General features: G+C 42.3%; 1 protein-coding gene across 5 annotated transcripts in view; it reads left to right on the forward strand.

Moving 5' to 3' along the window:
• The window catches only part of SYNJ2BP (synaptojanin 2 binding protein), a 133,433-nt gene that overhangs the window by 65,118 nt on the left and 49,094 nt on the right, over positions 1–19,221 (forward strand). For 2 of the 5 annotated variants that reach the window (XR_008450133.1, XR_008450136.1), the window contains one exon: positions 15,437–16,262. Coding sequence is in view for 1 of the 5 variants with exons in the window: in XM_054068459.1 (XP_053924434.1) it covers positions 15,437–15,679 (243 nt within the window). In the remaining 4 variants the exon portion in view is untranslated. Of the gene's footprint in view, positions 1–15,436; positions 16,274–19,221 lie in introns of those variants that run through there. The other 3 variants (XR_008450134.1, XR_008450135.1, XM_054068459.1) reach the window with 2 other exon arrangements.

Raw genomic sequence — 19,221 nt, forward strand, 5'->3', positions numbered from 1 at the left:
TGAACTGTGTGGGAAATTAGGAGTGCCTGCATTTTGGCTCACTGAATAGGCACTGAGCAGAAACTGGAAGGATAGACCTGGATAGCATGCGTGTGTGTATCATTTTAATAACAGGCACAAATAACCCCACATGATCTGCAGAGGAATAAAAATGGCTTATCAGTGTTCTGCAAATAAAAATTTGCAGCATTCCAGAAGTGGTTGTGAATCTGCCCCTCTCTGCTCTGATGAGACCGCACTTGGAATATCATGTCCAGCTCTGGAGCCCTCAACACAGAAGGGGCATGGACCTATTGCAGTGGGTCCAGAGGAGGGCCACAAAGGCCTAGAACACCTCCTCTATGAAGAGATGGGGCTTATAAGAAAGATGAGGAAAAACATTTTAGCAGAGCCTGTAGCAATAGGACAGTGTGTAATGATTTTAAACCTTCAGTGGACATCTTTACAGGAGTGGAATTCAAGGTTAAGTTTTCCTGCAAGAGCTTTCTCAGTGCATTGTATGTGCTTGTTCACTGCCCCATAATCTGTCCAGATAATAAAACAAAAGCCTAAATGGCTAGTTCTGACACTTCTGCTCCCAGGAGCAGAATTTATTCAGAATTTAGGTCAGTTTAAATAAACTCTTCATAGGCAAGCAGGATTTCTTATTGCTGTTGCTCTTCGCACATGCCTATGTTTATGGTCCCTATCTAAAGTATTACAAATGCAAAACCAAAGGAGGCATACTTCAGGCCAAGGCCCTGGATAGTCTCTAGCATCAAGATACAGAAAGTGGGAGCTGAAATTCCTAAAGAAATAGTTGGTGTTAGGACACTAAGCAAAAATCCTAGCCATTCAATGCGCCTCAGTCAGCATCATTAGAAATACATATGTCTGCCTTATGACAGATGTTTCCATCCTTTCTGGTAAACATGGTAATTTGGCAGTGACTGTGTTTTGGAGATAGGTGAGAAGTGGCACATCTTACCTTGGGATACTTCTGACCGCTTGGAGGAAAGACTGCTTAAAATTTTTTGAGACAGCACCTGCTTGAACTGAAAGCAGTGACAGTTCTAGTCTCCCTTCCCAACATCTGAATGCTTGTTTAACTTTACAGCCTTAGGGCTTTTTTTTTTTTCCTTGCTCTAGTTCCCATTAAAACTCAACAAACCAAAAATCGATGCATTAGTGCCTATCTTGTACAGCCTGATAATATGCAGAACATGCTGACTACGTGATGACTGGCTTTCAAGACTGTGTAGATATGTGTCACCATAGAGAGCAGAAAACAGAACTGATATTTGTGTCCTAAAACCAATTCTGAGATTAATCTCTTTAGTGTTTGTATTGCCCTTTCTTTCAGTCTTTCATCTATGAAGCAGCAATAATAGTAATAATTAGCATCTGCTTATGAATTGCCACGTTATGTGGCAGTTAAAGTCAGGAAACTGGGAAAAGGTATTCAAAGAATTAAAAGAAAAGACGTAGAACAAAATTTTTTACTGAAACCAGGATTTAGCTCAAGCTACATGAAAAGCAGTCAAGGATTTGAAGTGAGTAAAAATTCTTGGTCTCTCTTGCTGTAGCCCATCCAAAAGGTGATGCTACTAGTACCACAATGCCCTTTCATCACAGAGAGGGGTCAGGGTGAAGGCTAAATTTTTATCGTGAAAGAGGAAATGACCAGCTCTTCTCCCTACAGCTCTTTAGGTCTTTATGCTCATGGGCATAAGCAGTTGTGGTGAGCTCAGGAGATGGTTGTTGATACCCTCCTGGGTAATGCCAGGCAAGTCACATCCCTGCTTTGTGCCTAAGTATCCCTCCTTGTATGCTGAGTTGCTTTGTGCCTTTGATAAGGGCTCTGAAATCTTTTGAGGACATCTCTCTTATTTGTCAAGGTTAATTAACTGGTTTATGGATTGTATTGTTCTGTATCAGCGTGTAAAATCAGAGCTTTATAGCTGCATAGTGATGTATGAGTCAATATCTGTTTACACAAATCTGTTTGGCAGGCCTTGAGATCCGGCTGTACAGCCATGTGCAAGGTAGCTGTGCTTGACCACCTTAATTTCCTCATCTGACTGTGGGCTTGCTAATTAGCATCCATACAGATGTTGCCCCTGTGGCTGCGCCATGGGTTGGGAAGATACCATCTGGTGACATGGACTGCGGGCAGATGCAGCCACATGTCCTGCTGGCTGAGGTCATGATTGTGCAGAGGGAATGGGAAGGAGGTATAAGGCTGGCTCTCCCTCCCAGATCAGCTTCTCAGGATCACACCATGAGACAACATCTGTGTGTCCAGTTTCTAAGACCCATAAGCCAGGTTCCCCATCCTCAGGAGGACTGCTGAAGCCACAGGAGATGGACTTTCAAAGTTTTTGTTTTCTTGTTCTTTATCAGTGTTTTCTCAGCAAATAGAACACAAATCAAAAAATACTCTGCCTACATCTGTTTATGAATGATTTTTCTGTCTAATTCATATGTATGATGCTTCAGGTTTCACCATGATAACTGGTAACTGCTATCTTTAACAGCTGCACATTTTGTGGTGTAAGTAGATGATGCAGACTGACTGCTAACGGTTAGGGTCATGTCCAGACCTATGCTCATGACTGTGCCATTTGGCCATGCATCTTGAAAAATCCCAGGACTGTGCCAAGTCCAGCACAAATAGATAAACTCTATTCAACAATTGGGCATGCCTTTGACTTGCTATCTACCTCTGAAAAAGCTCCCTTTGCACTGCTATTGCAGCTTAATTGTGTGCTGCTCTGGCATTGATCCTCTCACCACAATGCCACACATCTCTTCTGAGTTATCTGATCTTCCTGCCCACACTCATGAGCTGCAAGGCGCTTTGTTACTCTCCCACTGGCATTTAGCTCTGAATTTTCCTTACTCCCTGCTGCAGACTGCCAAGCATATTCATACTTGCTCAAGACTTCGATTCCTCTCCACTTTGCCAGTTCCCTATGGACTTCTAATGAGCAGCTACTGGATCAAGGAGGTATGGCTGGTTCTACTCACAAAGCAGCTTCTGTGGAAAGAAAACAGAGAATGCACTGGTTTCAGCAGTAGTTCAGACTTCATCTTCTCCAATGCCATTTCATGGCAGCTTTCTCAGTGAGAGATTCAGTGAACCTGCTGCATGATCAGGAGTGTCTTCCTGTGCATTTCCTGAGAAATTCTTCTTTATTCAGGAACTCTGGGTTATTCAGGAAGTAAAGAACTACCCAACAGCGTAAGGCTCTGCCTAGTAAGTGCCGTGCACCATCTTCATTACAGTTTTGAAAGAAGTTCTGATGTAAAGCAGGGCAGAACTTCCTAGTGGGTAGTCACGAGAGAGAAAACAAATGCACCTCCTGTGCATGTGCCCAGACTCAATTTAAGGTAGCTGGTGCACACACCACTTAGTACACCTTTTCGTCTCCCTTCACCTTCACAATCTGTATCAGTGTGGGAAGGTGAAGACAGCTTCAGATATGCAGTGAAAATCTAGTTAGGGTTGCTTCAGTCACTTTGCTACTGCAACATAGTCCCATGGTACCTATGTTTATAAACCACTTAAGCAAATTGTTTGTGGGTTAAAATGAAGATGTTCATCACAGTGGGATTAACAATTTACCTACAAGAAGCTTATTCCTTTCATATTGTTTTATTTTGACTGCCCTAGAAATCAAGTTGTATCAGTACAATGCTGTCTGAAGAAACAATCTAGGAGGATGGGCAATCCTTTGGGGGGTCTGACACCTGCAATTTCTGCAAAGAAAAATCAGCCAGGTCAGCAGCAGCACAGCCTAAACTTCCCATCCTGCTCTGAGCTTCTGTCCCTTTCTGTGTGTCAGTACTCCAGGCCGGTAATACTGCTGGCAAACAGCGGGGATTTCAGCATTCTGCTAAGGTTATGCATGGATGGGGAATTCAGTTAGGACCACATCAATATTGAGCGAAGTCCTCCTGTATGATTATCTGTTATTTAGTCACTATGTTCCTAGCAGTCCCTCATGTATACTTACAGCAATACGTTCAAATGGCTCTTGAAAGAATTGCAAAATATATGTGTTCTTTACGAGTTGTCCTGGCTGAGGAAAGAGGCTATTTGAATGCTGCCAGATAGAAAAAATACTGGCTTTTTAACATTAGAAAAACTTTTTAAAACAAAGAAGAAAGGCTTAAAATAATCAGTTCTTTCCAATGTGATTTGTTGAATTTCCTGATTTTTCAGAACAAGGAGATGCGAGATATCAAAAGGACAGAAGTTATAAATTCCGTAAAGCATACATAAAGGAAGAGGAAATGTTTGTGCTTTCAGGAAAAATCCAAAGTAGTTCTTGGGCTGGGTTTGTGGTCCCAGTAGCAGTTGTGACTGCAGCAGTGGGCCACTAGGAAGTGTGCCATGAGGTGCCAAGAAAGACACGCATTTGCACAGTTGGTCACCAAGACCATTCTTTGGGCATAGATAAGGGTAGGTGCATGTAGAAACAGAGAATTGTGAAATTGCTATCAGAGGGCTCTTTCCAGTGCAAGAGCATATCTCATGATTGTCCTGCAGGTCTACGATACAATTTGGACTTGTGGAAAACAGACACCAGGCAAGGCAAAAGTATATTTTGGCACAGCTTATACTCCCAAATGTGTGTAAAGGGGAAAGATTGACCACTAGGGGTTCTAATATAAGAATACAAGCCCTGCTGTAGGCATACAGGGAGTATACAGTGCTTGAGGACAGCTTCTTTAGAGAAGATAGAAGTAACTAGGGCATCACAGGGAGGATGGAGGTTTTCTGCTTCACGGTTCTTCTCCAGCCTGGTGATATTCCTCAGCATTCAATACAAGGATCATATCATGTTGCTACAGATTAAAGACTCTGAAAAAGCTTCTGCTGCTTAGCCCATTCACAAACAGAAGATGACTCATTTGACTTCCCACCAGCAATTTTTTTATGCTTCTGAAGTTTCTGATCTAAGATAAGCTATGGAGCAGTGTTCTTACCAGAGTGATGACAGTTGGTACAGCATGTCTCAGAATAGGGCAAACCTCCACAAGAAGGGAGAAAAACACCCCGAATCAGCACCAGAACTGGAAGAGAAGTGGAATGTCTCAAAGAAACCACTTTTCTCCCTTTATCCACATGATTACTGCAAAGCAACCGGAATGATCCCTGTTTAAGAAAACTCTTCAGCACCTTAGTATAGGACACACTTATCAAAGAAATGTGACTTCTGAGCACCAGGGAAGATAGCCTCTTCTATTCCCCAATAATCTTACCAGTGGTGGAATTGTAATAAAGGCAGTGGGTCTTACGGACCCTTTTGATAGGATGTGAAGTTGGTGCTCTGCATAATTAAAAGATTAATTGAGAGGTAATGATTTGATTCACCTTAAAAATTGTTGATCCTGGAACTTTACCTGAGGACAACAGTGACAGCTTTTCTTCTTTTGTCATGTCTTTCCTCCATCTTTCTGAAAGGGAAATAATTTCAGTCTGATTTGTATGTGTAATTTATCTTAAGTACCAGAAAATGTCAAAACTCTCTGTATTTTGTAGCAGTTTCCCAGCCTGGAGCTATTTGTCTGTTTTGCAGCTGCTCTAAAACTACCCTACCGTTTTGGTTTTTTTTTGCTTTAAGGAGAAGGCAGGCAAGAGAAGCCTGAGTCTGTGCTAGTAGGATCAGTTTCCATTTTTTTAAAATATAGTCAGAGAATGCAGCAACCCCCTGTACAACTGTGCTCAGAAAAACCTGAGTGATCTGATATGAATGCTGCAGAGTCACTTGAAAGCAGAATTTGGTTGCACGAGTGAGGGATGGTGAAGCATAGTTAAGTATCCCTATTTGCTTTCTAAATTATTATGACTTTCTCTTATACCCAAAGAAAGCTATTAAAAAAAGACTAAAGCCAACACTGAAGTTAGTGCACATGGTTCACATCCACAAAAAATCATTCTTCAAAAGGCTCTTTAAGGTCATTTGGATTTGAGGGATTAAAAAACCTTGAGGAAAACAGATTGGTATCTCATTGTCCAGCTTCCTTTTGTACCCACTGATCCTTTTCACCACTTTCTTCCTTTAAATATTAAACAATCTGTTTCCTTATTTCTCAGCATTTCTCGATCCAAAGTAATAGATCCAGAGGACAGTGCTTAGAGTTGCCATCTTGGTAAACGGCTAAAATTTGAATTAATTGTTAGAGTTGAAATAGGATTTTTGGAGTAAACCTAGTCATCAGAAGCAGTGCTTTTTAGAGAGATCTGACAGTTTCATCAAAAATTTTGCTAGAACATTTTGTGGGTTCAATCAGAACTTTTAGCTGGTGAGGCGTACTCATCCACGAGTATCTGAGAGCTTTCCTGTACAGAGAGATGTTTGCTGAGGTGTGGGAGAGAAAGTTGCACTAGAGGTTTATTTATGTTTATTTATTTTATTTTTTCAGAAAAAAAATTCCCAGAATAAGAGACACAAGATGTTTTGAAGCTGGGAGTCTCTCAGCCTCTCCTGTGGAAACTGTCCTACTTTATTATTTACATAAACAGGGAGACAATACATATCAGCAGGAGAAGAGAGAGGCCTAAATCAGAATTTGTATGCTTGTTGTTTTAGAAGTTCATTTTGAAGTTGTAAAATTTGTAAAAGTTTCCAAGGAGAGATCTTGTTGGGCTGAAGGGGCCTTGGAAAATAGACCTGGAGGTTAATGAAGTGAGGTTGGCCCCTTCTTTATCGACACAGGAGGGGAAGAAAGTCTCCCAAGCATCAGAGGTGGCTTAGGTCTGACTAGGAAAACTCTTTAGCATCCTCGATAAGGCTGGCTCCTACAGCATAGGGATTATGGACCTTGTCACACTCAAATGCTTTACAGCCATATGCTTAGAGCTGCAGCGCTGCAATACTCAACCTAGGAGGTAAATAACTCCCAGTGACCTGAAGTCAGCAGGACTCTCTCAAATCAACCTAAAAAGATAGTCTCCAATAGGAAATACCTTAAAGACTAACAGATGGACTCTGCCCAGTGAATCCTGCAACCTGACGGTTACAGAGTACTGAAATAGGCATATGGTATACCCACTACTGATGTTGACACCACAGCGATATTATGAAACCTGCATGGCAGATTGGATGGAAATGCTTGGTGAAGATACACAATCTGAGTCTCCTTGGGAGACTGGGGTTGATCCTGGTGCAATGAGGCTTGCTTACATGTGGGTCACTTCTAGGCTGAATGCTAGGGCTTCTTTTCCCTTTTCTTTGTATTTTTGGTAAAGATCTGCCCTATTCACAGTAGAGAGAGAGGCTTTGTCATTGTTTATCAGTGTGACATCAGGAAATATGCATCTCTTGTAAGTGAAGTACAGCATTAAGATATCTCCATAATTGGCTCTCATAAGTGTGCATCAGAGCTATGTCTGATGCACACTTCCCTGATGGTGTGGCTGTCTTGGTTGTCCTTTGTCAATGTGGTTGGAACTTAGGTAGAACAAAGGGATCTTACTTTACTGGTAGAGGATGTGGAGCTATACTGACGTGACAGGAGATGTTACTCAGTGCTTATTCTTTTCTCTGTGGCTATTCACCTGACCTCTTTCAACCGAGACAAAGCTGACAACATATAACAAACATATTAGAACCCTGCTTTCCTCAGTGGACCCTGACTTCTAGTAAATTCTTTGAAAAAGGCAGGTTTGATGAATCAAAGACCAAATAGGTGGAGTTCTTTAATCATCAGTGAATAAATCAAGCCTAAAGCTTTTCAGGTTCATCCTCAGGCACATGTGAGTTCTTATCATAATGACATAAAAAAACCTAGGAGGCTCTCCTTAGCCTGAAAGCTATCAGAGAAAAAGTATTAAACACCAGAGAGGGGAGCTTCAGGTGGCATGTGAGTCACAGTCAAAAGCAGCAGATGCTTTTGCAAACCAGCCTTCAGGAGATCCTAAGTATACAAGTAACACCCATGTTTCCCTTGTTCAACAATTGCTTTTCAGTTGCCTCTGTTGCAGAGAAGTACACAGGTGTGTTGGTTGGCAAAAGCCTATGTGCAATTCTTCTAATAGCAGGGGACACAGTGCTCCTGACAGACAGAAAGAAGAGAATGAAATGAACAAACAAACAAATAAAATAACCACAGGGCATGAAAGAACATTAGCAAAGCTTTATTTCCTGGTATCTGAGCAAGTTGTCACTGAAGCTGATGGAAAGACATGCTTCACTGCAGCAGATTTTGAATGTTGTTAGCTCTATGTGGAACAGGCTGTGTTTATTTTCTGGATTTTAACTGCCACATAAGTTTAGAAGCAGCTTGTTAATAAAGACATCCTGTGCCCGTAAATTATTCTCATAGTTTCAGATGGATGTCATTTTTTTCTTGTTTCTGCCCGTAACTATGCAAACTTTTCACTGCACACGGTTATTAAATTACTGTATTGTATTTCAGATGTAGCTTCTCTGCAGTGGTAAAATGAGATTTCTAGGTGTAGACTATATATTAGTTGAAATTTATGAAGTATTTGGGAAGCCTTTAGAATGAAGGGCACTATAAAAGTATAAAATTATTTTTCCATCATGAACCTTTCTAGCCTTTCTATCCTAAATGAGTTCTCTAGCCCAACAAAAAATGATTAGTGGGATAACCCTTATGTGCATCTTTCAGCTCTTAGCCCCTGTTGTTTCTCTTATCTATCCACTTGTGCAGGGGAATAGTATGAGGTGGCAAGAGAAATCACATGCACCTCCCCAAATGCAAGCTTTCAGCACATCATTTCCATTTTCTGAAATAGGTCTGATTTTTCCACATGTGCCTCTGGGGTTATTTCAGGTTTTCCCTTTAATGTGATCTATCTAGCAAAAAAGATTAAATGTGGAGATATTTTAAGAGTAAATTTGAAAAAAAACAAACCCCAAAACCTTAAGCTCTCTGGGCTGACGTAAATGTAGGTGTTTTGACCATCTATTTTATTTTATCTGCTTTTTGCATCTGCCTTACCAAACCAAAACCCCTTAACTGTTATAAGTATACACAACACCTTGGAGCTAAGTTAGTTTATACTGTCCTGGAACTCATCTCTAGTCACACTATCATGAAGCCTTTGCATCTTCGTGTGTGCAAATGCCTGGAACAGATGCCTCCTTTCCACACATGAAGATGGCAAGGAAAATCCCTGTCCTTTTCACCACTGCCTGTTGATAAATGAAAAGCGTCATAGCGTAAATGAGCTGTCTAAGTCTGTTGATAGGCTTTTGAGGCTGGAAGCTTTTACTTAGGAGTCCTGCCAACGCTGCCAGACAGAAGGTCTTTCCCTGTTCTTATGAGTTCCTGTATTGTCTCTTCTATTTTATCTCCATCTGCTGTAACCTGATACTCACTAATATAAGGAAACAGAGCTTGAGACTGAAACACAGGATTTGTTTGGTTAGCTATTCAGGAAAAAATAGATGCTCTTGATGTCCATCGCCCAGTGTGTATGGGTTGGTGTGGTCATGTCCAGCATGTCCATAATGCAGGAAAGGGTGTCCCTAGTAGGTGACAGTTCTTAGCCACTGGTCTTGAAATAGCACCTGCTAGGAGAAGGCAGTTCCTCTTCATGCCATCATGATAATAAGAATGAATTGCAATTGCTCACTTATTTGGTGGGGGAGTCAATATTTTAAATGCCACTAACAAGTGCAGACTTAATTATATTTAGTATTCCCCAAATGGTCATCTGTTATAAGGCCACTTGCTGCCTACCTTGTCATCCTGCAGCTGCTGGCGGTATGTGTAAGTGCTGGTTACAAGGATCTTCATGCTCAAAGAGGATATTGCCATACTCCAGTGTTGGTGCATAACTAATCAGTGATGCTGCTCATAATTGAGCTCTGAATGTGGTTCATCAAGATGTCACATTTGCAGCTACCATGTCTCTCCACCGGTATAGCCTGGCCAGTGAAGCTGAAACATTGCTGTGAGTGCAGATGTGCTATAAACCAGAGCTATCTTACTCCATTATCTCTGTTGTTGGCATCTCTCTGCATGCGGACTCACGCATAGAGCTAACTCTGTCCTTCCACCACAGAACCACAGAGGTAACCGACACATTCCAACCAGCAACATAAGGCGAGGAAGACTCTGGATATTCGTTCCTCTTTTCAGTGCTTTTCCCTTTCCTCAGCCCTGGCTAATCTCAGGCAGACACTGCAGATGCTTCCTCTGCCTTACATGGGAGAAAAGCCCACAGTCCTGGAGAGGAGCAGCAGTGCCCTGCCTGCTGTGGAACAAAAAGGGATTGCACAGGAGAATGTGGGCTTAAATAAATTTAAAAGGTTTTTTCCCTTCCTCCTTTTGACTTGGGATACTACCTCCTTGAATGCAACCTCATTACTGAGCTTGTTCAACCACATCTACAGTTTCTAAGTCATACTCTTTCCTCTGCAAGATGCAGGCCATCCCTGGCTCTGCTGAATGCATATTGCATGCAGCTTCACAGCCATGTCACCTCATCTATTCTGTTGATTTCCATAGTCTAGTTATATTCCCTAGAGTAGAAATTGTCATTTTTTTACACAGTAGCTATACAATAAATCTGCTTCAAGCAATTGATCCTAGCATGCCAGCTCTGCCAAGGTGAAACCGTTTGTGTTGCAAAGGCTGCATCTCAGTTCCTTTTTCAAGAATGTTATTTTCAGTGTATACCCCATGTGCATCGGCTGATCAGGAGTGCAGAGCCAGAAGTATGTTCCTCACTGATGCACTTAGACTCCCTTATTTCTGCCAGCATGGGGCACTTACTAACAGTTTAGTTTTTGCAAGGTGGTAAAAAAGACGTCCCTGTGCATTGGGTTAACGATATGTTCCAGATGTGTGCAAGTACTAATTTCATTGTGTTGCCATGCTTCTCTTTCTATGTGTGTTTTTTGACTGCCCTAGTAGAGTTTACAAGCTTTGCCTGTGCAGATGTTCCACTTTGTATTTAATGGCCTTATTCTGAAATTCTGATAAGCATCATCTGTGCTTATCCGTACTGTCTAGGCCTCGTAGGAGCCAGTTCATGCAAAAACTGGAAAGATTTCCCTTGGGCTTTAGAGGCTTTGATCTTAAACTGCGATGGGGTGTGGTTTAGAGTCCTCAGGCACCAGTAAAAGCCCTTTGCATTCTCAAAGACACACCAAGGGGAATATGGTACAATAGCTTAAATGCATACATGCCCCATGTGGATGCTAAGTGGAAGTGGCATTCGGTGGTGTCACAGATGTTCAGTGCTGAACACTCCAAGCCTCAGTTTAAAGACAAGAATTGAAGTAATTAGGATGCGTTGTTTGAGGACTGTTTCCTCTGCTCATCTCGATTTTCATGGATTGGAACACTACATGGTGCCTTTGGGAGGAGTCACTTAAAAAAAATTTCTTAAGTGCCTTGAGTTATACCTCTGTGCATGGCCTGAATTGCCCCAGTTGCATCATCTAGCACAACACAGAACCTATTGCATTCAAAAGCTTGATCTATAACTAATCTGCTCTTCACTTTATTTTGAAAGGGGCTCAGCCCTACAGAACATCTCAGATAATGTCTACCATATGCCCATATACCCAAAGCCTTCACAAAATGCAGCACATCGATAGCATTGCCCTCTAGAAAACAGAAAACTCAGCTTCTTCCATTGCTGGATGGCATTTAAACCCATGTTTCCCAACTGCTAGGCTGTTCCCTTGCCCACAATAAAGCTTTACAGGGAAGTGTTAAGGCCTTGATGACCAGTGATGCCTAGTTCTTGGGGTACTTAGAAGAGGGAAGAGGGGTGGGGTGCAGTCCTTACTCTCAGGGCAGTTTGTACATTTTAATCAGTGACTGTTTAGTGCAAAATGAAACAGCTGAAGATGCTCAGAGGATTCTTTTGTATCCCAATATGGTTGTTTCTCGATATGTTGAAATCTTGGTATGGATTTGACAGCTGCCTAGAAATAGCACCCAAACTGTCAGGACCCATTTCTCCCGTGTGTTTGGCTTCAGCCACAGATGTCTGATCTGCTGTTTCCAATTGACTCTGCAGATGCCAGCTGGGTCATTCGCAGCTCTTAGGCAGAGCTTCCAGAAGAAGCTGCAGCTATGGAGACTTGGCGCTCTGTCACGAGGTGCCACTCAGTGGAAGCTGCAAGCACCTGCAGTTCTGCCTGAAACAGGGACTGGTCTCTCCACGAGCAATCGGAAGCTGTGCTTGCTGTCCCAAATGCTGGATTCCAGTTTGTGGCAGGGACTGGCTGCCTCTGTGAGCTGAGAACAACTCACATGTTCAGAGACTTGACAGTGTGAAAAAGATTAGGATGTGCTATGCTTGGCAATGACAACTGGGCACTGTTTGCAGGAGGTCTGCAAAGCTTAGGGAAGCCCTACATGGGCTGACATGTTCAGCTGCTAATAGTCCAGCCTTTCATGTACTCTGCAGGGTTTCCCATCCCAAACACTTACGTGACTCAGATAAGTTATAACTAGACCTGAGCTTACATCTCGGATTTATATCTTACATAGGTGTAGCCTTTCTATAACTGTTTCTTTAAAGTTCCTTCCCCAGCCACCTATACAGCAAAAGGCTCAGCTACTTTCTTGTCCAATGTCAAGCTAAGATTCCACTACAGGTATGTTAAATTTCCTGATGGGATTGTAGCAGGACAATTTGATATGATTGTCAGGGCTAGCAACTTCTGACTAATAACATTTATTTACTGACCCTGACCAAACAAGTATGTGACCCATCACAGAGAATTTTACCCCCTTCAAAAGAGGAAACTCCAGTTGTTTGTCAAGGAAGAAAAAAAGCCTGTAAAATCCTAAATTCTAAAAACACCCAAAAAAGAGTTCTGCTAGCGGAAACAATGGATGGTAACAGGGTTCTGTGAGTTTATTGTTCCAGTCTGTAGTTTTTAACTGAGAATTGCCCTGAAGAGCTGCAGTAGATTTTTCTGTGGCTTCATAGACAACTGGAAAACTCCCAGTTCATCTTGCTCATTCTGGTTTATTTAAAATCAGTTGGCTTAATCTCATTGGTCAGGTTTATTTAATGTTTTCTGATTAGCTAAGTACTGCTGGATGCTCCAGCACTATATCCTTTATGGCAAGAGGTGAAAACCATAGTATGACCTTGTGCTGTTTGGTTGTTTCACATAATTGTCTAAAGAATCATACCCTGCTTTTGTTTTTCTATTATTATCTGGGGCAAAATCTTTATTAAGACTTAGGACTGCTTGAAAGCTAAACTCACATGCACACATACATCACAAGGAGCCTAAACTCAGTCACTGTCTATGCTGGCAATATTTTGCCTAAGTTCCTGGAGAGGAAGAAAGAGAAATGCTACAAAGTCTAGATGCAGTTGTGCTGCATCTTTTGGCTTTGGCTCAGGTTCAATGTTCAAGTAGAACATGTATTTTTAAAAATTCAGCAGTATTCTCGTGAAAATGATCAGATGTGTCTGGTGAGAAAAACAACTGGATCAGCAAATTACCTATGAATGAACCTTAAATACAGGTGGAGAGGTCATCTGCCTACAGGCTCAGGCAATGACTCTAGCAATGGAAACCAGGAATCTGGAAGGAGATAAAGAATTGCTAATGAAGTATTTGTCCACACACAAAAAATTTCAAAAAATACAGATTCATATAGCTGTATCTGAGGTTAAGTAGAATGCAGCACTGGTAAGAACTGAAATGAAAGTCCTTGGGGTGTATTAGGTAAAGAACTGTCTATGCTCCCAAGTAATTTTAGCAGCTAAATGGCTCTGCTCGTTCTCTGATACCTAATAATAATGTCTTCAGTTTCACACATTGATTTTTAAACAGTGTATGTCAAAATGAAGTGAATTCCATAGTCCAATTAGCACAGTCAAAATTAGCATAGTCAAAATAGCCACAGTTTTGCTGCCTTCTCCACACTTCTCCACACACCATCAGAAATTCTATGCTCTTGGAACAAGCTAATTCCCTTATTCTCAAGGTGATTGTTGGAGTGCGGTTTAGGTCGTTCTGCCCAGGCCATATATATGAAGGTCCATAAGAACTATAATGTGGCATAGCCCATCCAATAGTAACTGCTCCAGTTGTGGTTCCTGAAAATCTCTTGAAATCACTAAGCACTGCACTTCCATTGTCAATAACAGACATCAAATAATCTCCTTAGTTGATCACCGACAAATGCCCTCTTAGTTTTTGCAGTAATACTAAATTAAGTGCAGTTTTGGATGGGAAGAAGGTGGCAGGAAGAGCTAAGGAATTAAGTATTGGCAGAAGGTGCAGTAAGAACCACTAATCCACATAAATTTTGGGACAAGGTCTGGAGCATGGTGTTTCCTCCCTGACTGTATTGCTACATGGCAGACAGCTCTTGGAGGGAAGGAGAATTCAGGTACTGACTACTTTACCTGCCACAAACTTTAGGCTCTAGTATACTCACGTAGGGCCACACAGGCAGTATATTTACTAAAGACAGTAGTACTAAAGACAGTAGTATAAATAAAAACAGTATAAATAAATAGTAGTAGTAGTATAAATAAAGATAGTATAAATAAAGACGGTATAAAGACAGTATAAATCCTGAGGCACCCCGTCTAATCAGTTCCATGTGCCTCTTCTGTGTCTGGTAAGGGAAATGGTAAAATATAAAGGGAAACCTTCCTTATATGGCCTAAGCCAGATATACTTACAAAAATATGGCACCTCTATGTAGATGTGGTCAAATACCATGGAAGAAAGTATCTGTCATATGCAGCAGGTTGTTTCATTGGGCTGAATATAAGATGACCTAGTAAAACAATATCTGTGTTAGCAGAGTGTAATGCAAATCAGTGCCAGGAACATTTATGAAGAAATAGAGGCCTAGTGAGAAGCTAGTATTTTCCTGTTTGTTGCTTGCTTTCTCACATTTAGGAAGTACCGTATGAGGAGAAATTAAAGGGTGATGTGCTAGGATAGGAAAAGGCTCCCCCAGATACTGTAACTTGACAGATTCAAAGAAGAAAAGTGAGCAGCAAGAACAGCTTCTTAGGCATCTCCATCCACCCAGTCAGGCTCAGCTTCTGGCCTACTTGAGGTCTGGCCAGCAACAGCCTAAATATTTTTCCAAATTTTTTTAGCTGCTTGGAAAAGGAGTGTCATTGTCTTGGTTGAGAAGCACAAGCAGATCTGTCCTTTTACCCATGAGCTGCCTGGAGAACAGTGGCCAAAATCATTGAGAGCCAAGAACTCTTTTCCCCAGTCTCTGCTATGATGCTGGCAAGGGCTATGGCTGGCAGGGCTTTCTGAGTGTGTCAAGCAGTTGCGTAGTCATTTGCATTTACAGCTGTTTCGGACTGCAGAAGATGCTCCCTACATTTCAACAGCTCTCTTCTGCACAACAGGAAATTCACCCTGCTGAGGTGGTAGTGCAGAGGGGGATGACATTGCCACCATGTATGTGTTTTGGTACTATTAACCATGGTCCTTTCTGATTTGCTCCACAGATACTGTGCGGGAAAGAGATCCCTCGCTGGGTGAACCGCCTGGCCTACTTCAGCTCATGCATACCCTTCCTCCAGAGCTGCCTCCCCAAGGAGTGGCTGACTCCAGCAGCCCTGCAGAGCCACATCAGTCTCGGTCTCCACAAGGAGGAGCAGGGGGACACAACAGATGAGGAGTCCCCCTCCACCTCTGCAGCCCCCTCAGCCTCAGGCATATCGCGAACATGTAGACATACTCGAGTCTAAACTGTGCCCAGTATGCCCTCAGATAACATCGTCCTCTCTCTTGTACTATTTCTTTCTCACACCTTTTTGCACACCTTAGTTTCTCTCTTCTCTTCTTCAATGGACAACACAAGGGAAGGAAGATCCTTTCTACTAAGGAGGTGAAGCTTCTGTCCCTTTTCCAAGGGCTGCCGCTACAGTTGCTTCGCAAAATTACTGGGAACCCTAATGCTGAACTGAGGACCATGGCAACTAAACTGGATTCTCCTCCCAGGGTCTCCATGCTCCTCGATCCATGGAGAACTGCTGTCTGTCTTGGGCATAAGAGCTTGGGTATGGACAGGAGAGAACCATACTGTGAGGTTCCTTCTCTGGAACTCTTCTACCTTTTTATCTCTTCCCTCACCCATGTGACTCTGGCAGCCTCCTCTCTATTTTAGCTGGGTTTGCCATTCCCCTAAGACAAATCTCCTGTCTATACCCAGTGAAGGAAGCAGAGCCAGAAACTCAACCTTCTCATCTCTTAGACCAGCAACAATCTCCACTCAGACCCATCCCTTTTGTAATTACCAGGTTTCTAACTCATGTGAAGGACAAATGAAAGGTGCTGCTGTTCTACAACACCAGTTGAATGAATGTGTTACCGTGGCTTTTCTTTGGGGTAAAAAAGAGGATGGGGCTAGGGCTTACAGGCAGCTACTGAGTAGGTGCAGAGATGACTGTTGACCATATCGGTGCTTTTTGGCACCGACCCCTCTCAGTTCCCGTAATTCTAGGCAGTGTTACTGGTTTTCTTTTTACCCTTAGATTCCCTGGGGAACTCTCTCCTAGCTGATATTTGCTGTTTGTCCTTGGGGGAATGGCCCTCCTGAGCACAAGGAGGAGGAGAGAGAATCTGTTTGGAAGGTCAGTATTTCCTACAGCTTTTCATCCTGCACTCACAGATCTAAAATGTGGCTCTAGAAACACCCTTCCCCAGCCTATTTTTGAGCCAACCTGAGAAGATAAAAAGTGCATGGTGAACCCAAAGAATGTCAATCTGTTTCCTTCTCCTCCCTTATTGGAGGTGGAGTGGGAAACATAGGGCCACATCTGGAAAGCATGGATGACCTCTCCAATGCATGGGCCACCATGGTGCCTTCCATTGGGTGCAGCTGGTTCACCGGCCTCTCCAGGCTGGCTCTTGACAAGAATCTGGTTTCTGGACATATTTATGCTTAATCTGACAACTGACGAGAAAGCAAAGAAGGAGGAAAGGACAAGTACAGCAACGTTTCCATGCAATTACCTCACTAGGGAGTTCTAATCAGAAGGTGTAGGAGAGAATAAAAGGGGAAATCCAGCCTCCCTCTCTCTTTTGAAACTCCTCTTGGCTACACAAAGTAAGATGAAAATATAGCAGGTGTAGTGTTGGGAGGGGGTTGCCATTTTAGAAATGCTACTACCAAGTCAGGAGTTCCACTCTCTACCCAGAAAGAACTACAAGCCCTTAAGTTGGGTTATTGTTTCCTCCTGCTGGTCACAATAGCATGCTAAGTCCAACCAGCTGTTTCTTTCACTCAGGTATATGGACGTGTGTGCTTTCAGGGCTGAAGGTCTTGGCTATGGTGTACACCATGTCTGCACAAACAGTGCTTAATGTTTTGCTACACGTGCATGCTATTAGTGAAGCAGGAGGCTTTGGAGAGATCTGTTGGGTGGAAATATAACTCACAGGATGGCCTCACTCTACCTCCTCCTGAAGCGATGCATGTTTGGGCAACAAAACCTTCACAACATGCCTCTCATTTTCATCCTCTGAACAAATTACTACAAGTTCTGTACTGAACTAAAGTCATGTTCCTTATTAACCTTGGCTACTCACAGCCAATACTGCATTGTGAATGATTCTGCAGCTCTTGGTGTCCAGTCCAGCACAAATCTTGATTACCTTGGCTTGCCCAGGGATGTTTAATAAGATTTCCATCCTGTTCTCTATCTTGCTTCCCAGAAACCATGTAACACAATGTACTGTTGCACTCGCTATTCCCCTGCGGTCATGGTCATTGCATTCTAAACCAGAAGCACAAGCTTCATTTGTCTGAAATTCCCAGGGTGCCTGCCAATAGCCAGCAGCACATTATGTGCAGTGATTTTTAAAATATCTTTTTAGATCCATCTCTGGAGGAAAGTGAGAAGAGGCTTTCCCAGAGCTTTTGTTGAGGCCAGGGAAACCACAGTTTCCCTGTAGAAACACCTAGTTCCTGATGTGACAAAAGCCAGTCAGCCATCACCCTCATGTTTGTGCTCTGCACCTGAGCTCTAGATAAAGCACCGTGTACACATCTCGGAGAGAATTAGGGCTCCAGAGGCACGTTTCACACAGAAAACCCTTTCACGAAGTAAAACATGCTTAACTGACTTTATGGTAACCTGGACAAGAAAGCTGCATTCAGCTTCCTTGGGGACATGAATATGTCCTCGAAGTGTTGGGAAAAACATTTGGGGCAAGCTGTCAATGTCATTGAAAACAGGTGTTTGTTTATCTGCTTCTGTGTTTGTCTGTCTGTTTATGGTAGTAGGGGTCACATCAAGGAGGCATCAAACCTCTGTTGTAAATCAAAACCAGAATATATTACAATCTTCAAAAGCATTTCTCCTCACTCCTCTCTGTTCAAGGTGACTGACCAACAATGACAAAAACAAAGGGACACTGTGCAAATAAAACATATACTGATCATAGCTTTACCTCTGTAACTTAACAGCATTTTAGATTATCAAACATGAAGACATTTTAAAGGTCTACTGTTCATCTCTGGCACAGCATTCTTGTTTTCTTATTCTTCCAACTATTACAAATTTTTTGTTGCTATTCTTTAATTATATCACATTTATATTTAGTTAAACATTTGCTTTCTCTTGCTGTTTTAGAGCATAACACAGTGGAAAAATTTAAGATACCAACAGCTATCAATGAAAACAAACCAGCAGCTTATGGATCTTAACTAGAGCACTCCATCGCACTGGCACAAACTCTTAAGCCTTCTTACTGGCAGGGCTTTCGGTGCCCTTTAAAAACTTGGAGTGAAAAGGCACAGACTTTGCATATGGGCATCAGCAGCGGTGGGTGATATCTTGAGCAGAAGGCTAATAGTACTCAGGCGAGACAGTAAGACTGAAGGTGAGGTTAGCCTAATGTTGGAATATTAGAGTTACAATACAAACTGTTTCTGGAAGTTAGCATGAGAAGAAAGAGGAAAGTAATAAACTCTCTTCTCGGCACATCTGTATCTTTAACATCAAGTCTCTTAATTTCAGATTATTCTTACTGGGGTTTTTCTGACAGTTGGTTTCCTCTTCCTGAGTTTGTGATTTGAGGCCTATATCTCTCAAAAGTTTATGAAGTTTTAAAAGGGACAGTTGTACTTCCAGAGGCCCTGGGTGAGCTAGATGCCCAGCTCTGAGCCTGTGCTCTGTGATGAGCTCATTGTAGCCTCAGCACAGCACAGGGATAGACACAGACCTGTTCTCTTGCTCTCATTGCTCCCAGCTAAGTGTTTGCATTTCTGGAATTCAGATCCCTG

Source organism: Cuculus canorus, chromosome 5 (assembly GCF_017976375.1).
Source record: "Cuculus canorus isolate bCucCan1 chromosome 5, bCucCan1.pri, whole genome shotgun sequence".
Lineage (NCBI taxonomy): Eukaryota > Metazoa > Chordata > Aves > Cuculiformes > Cuculidae > Cuculus > Cuculus canorus.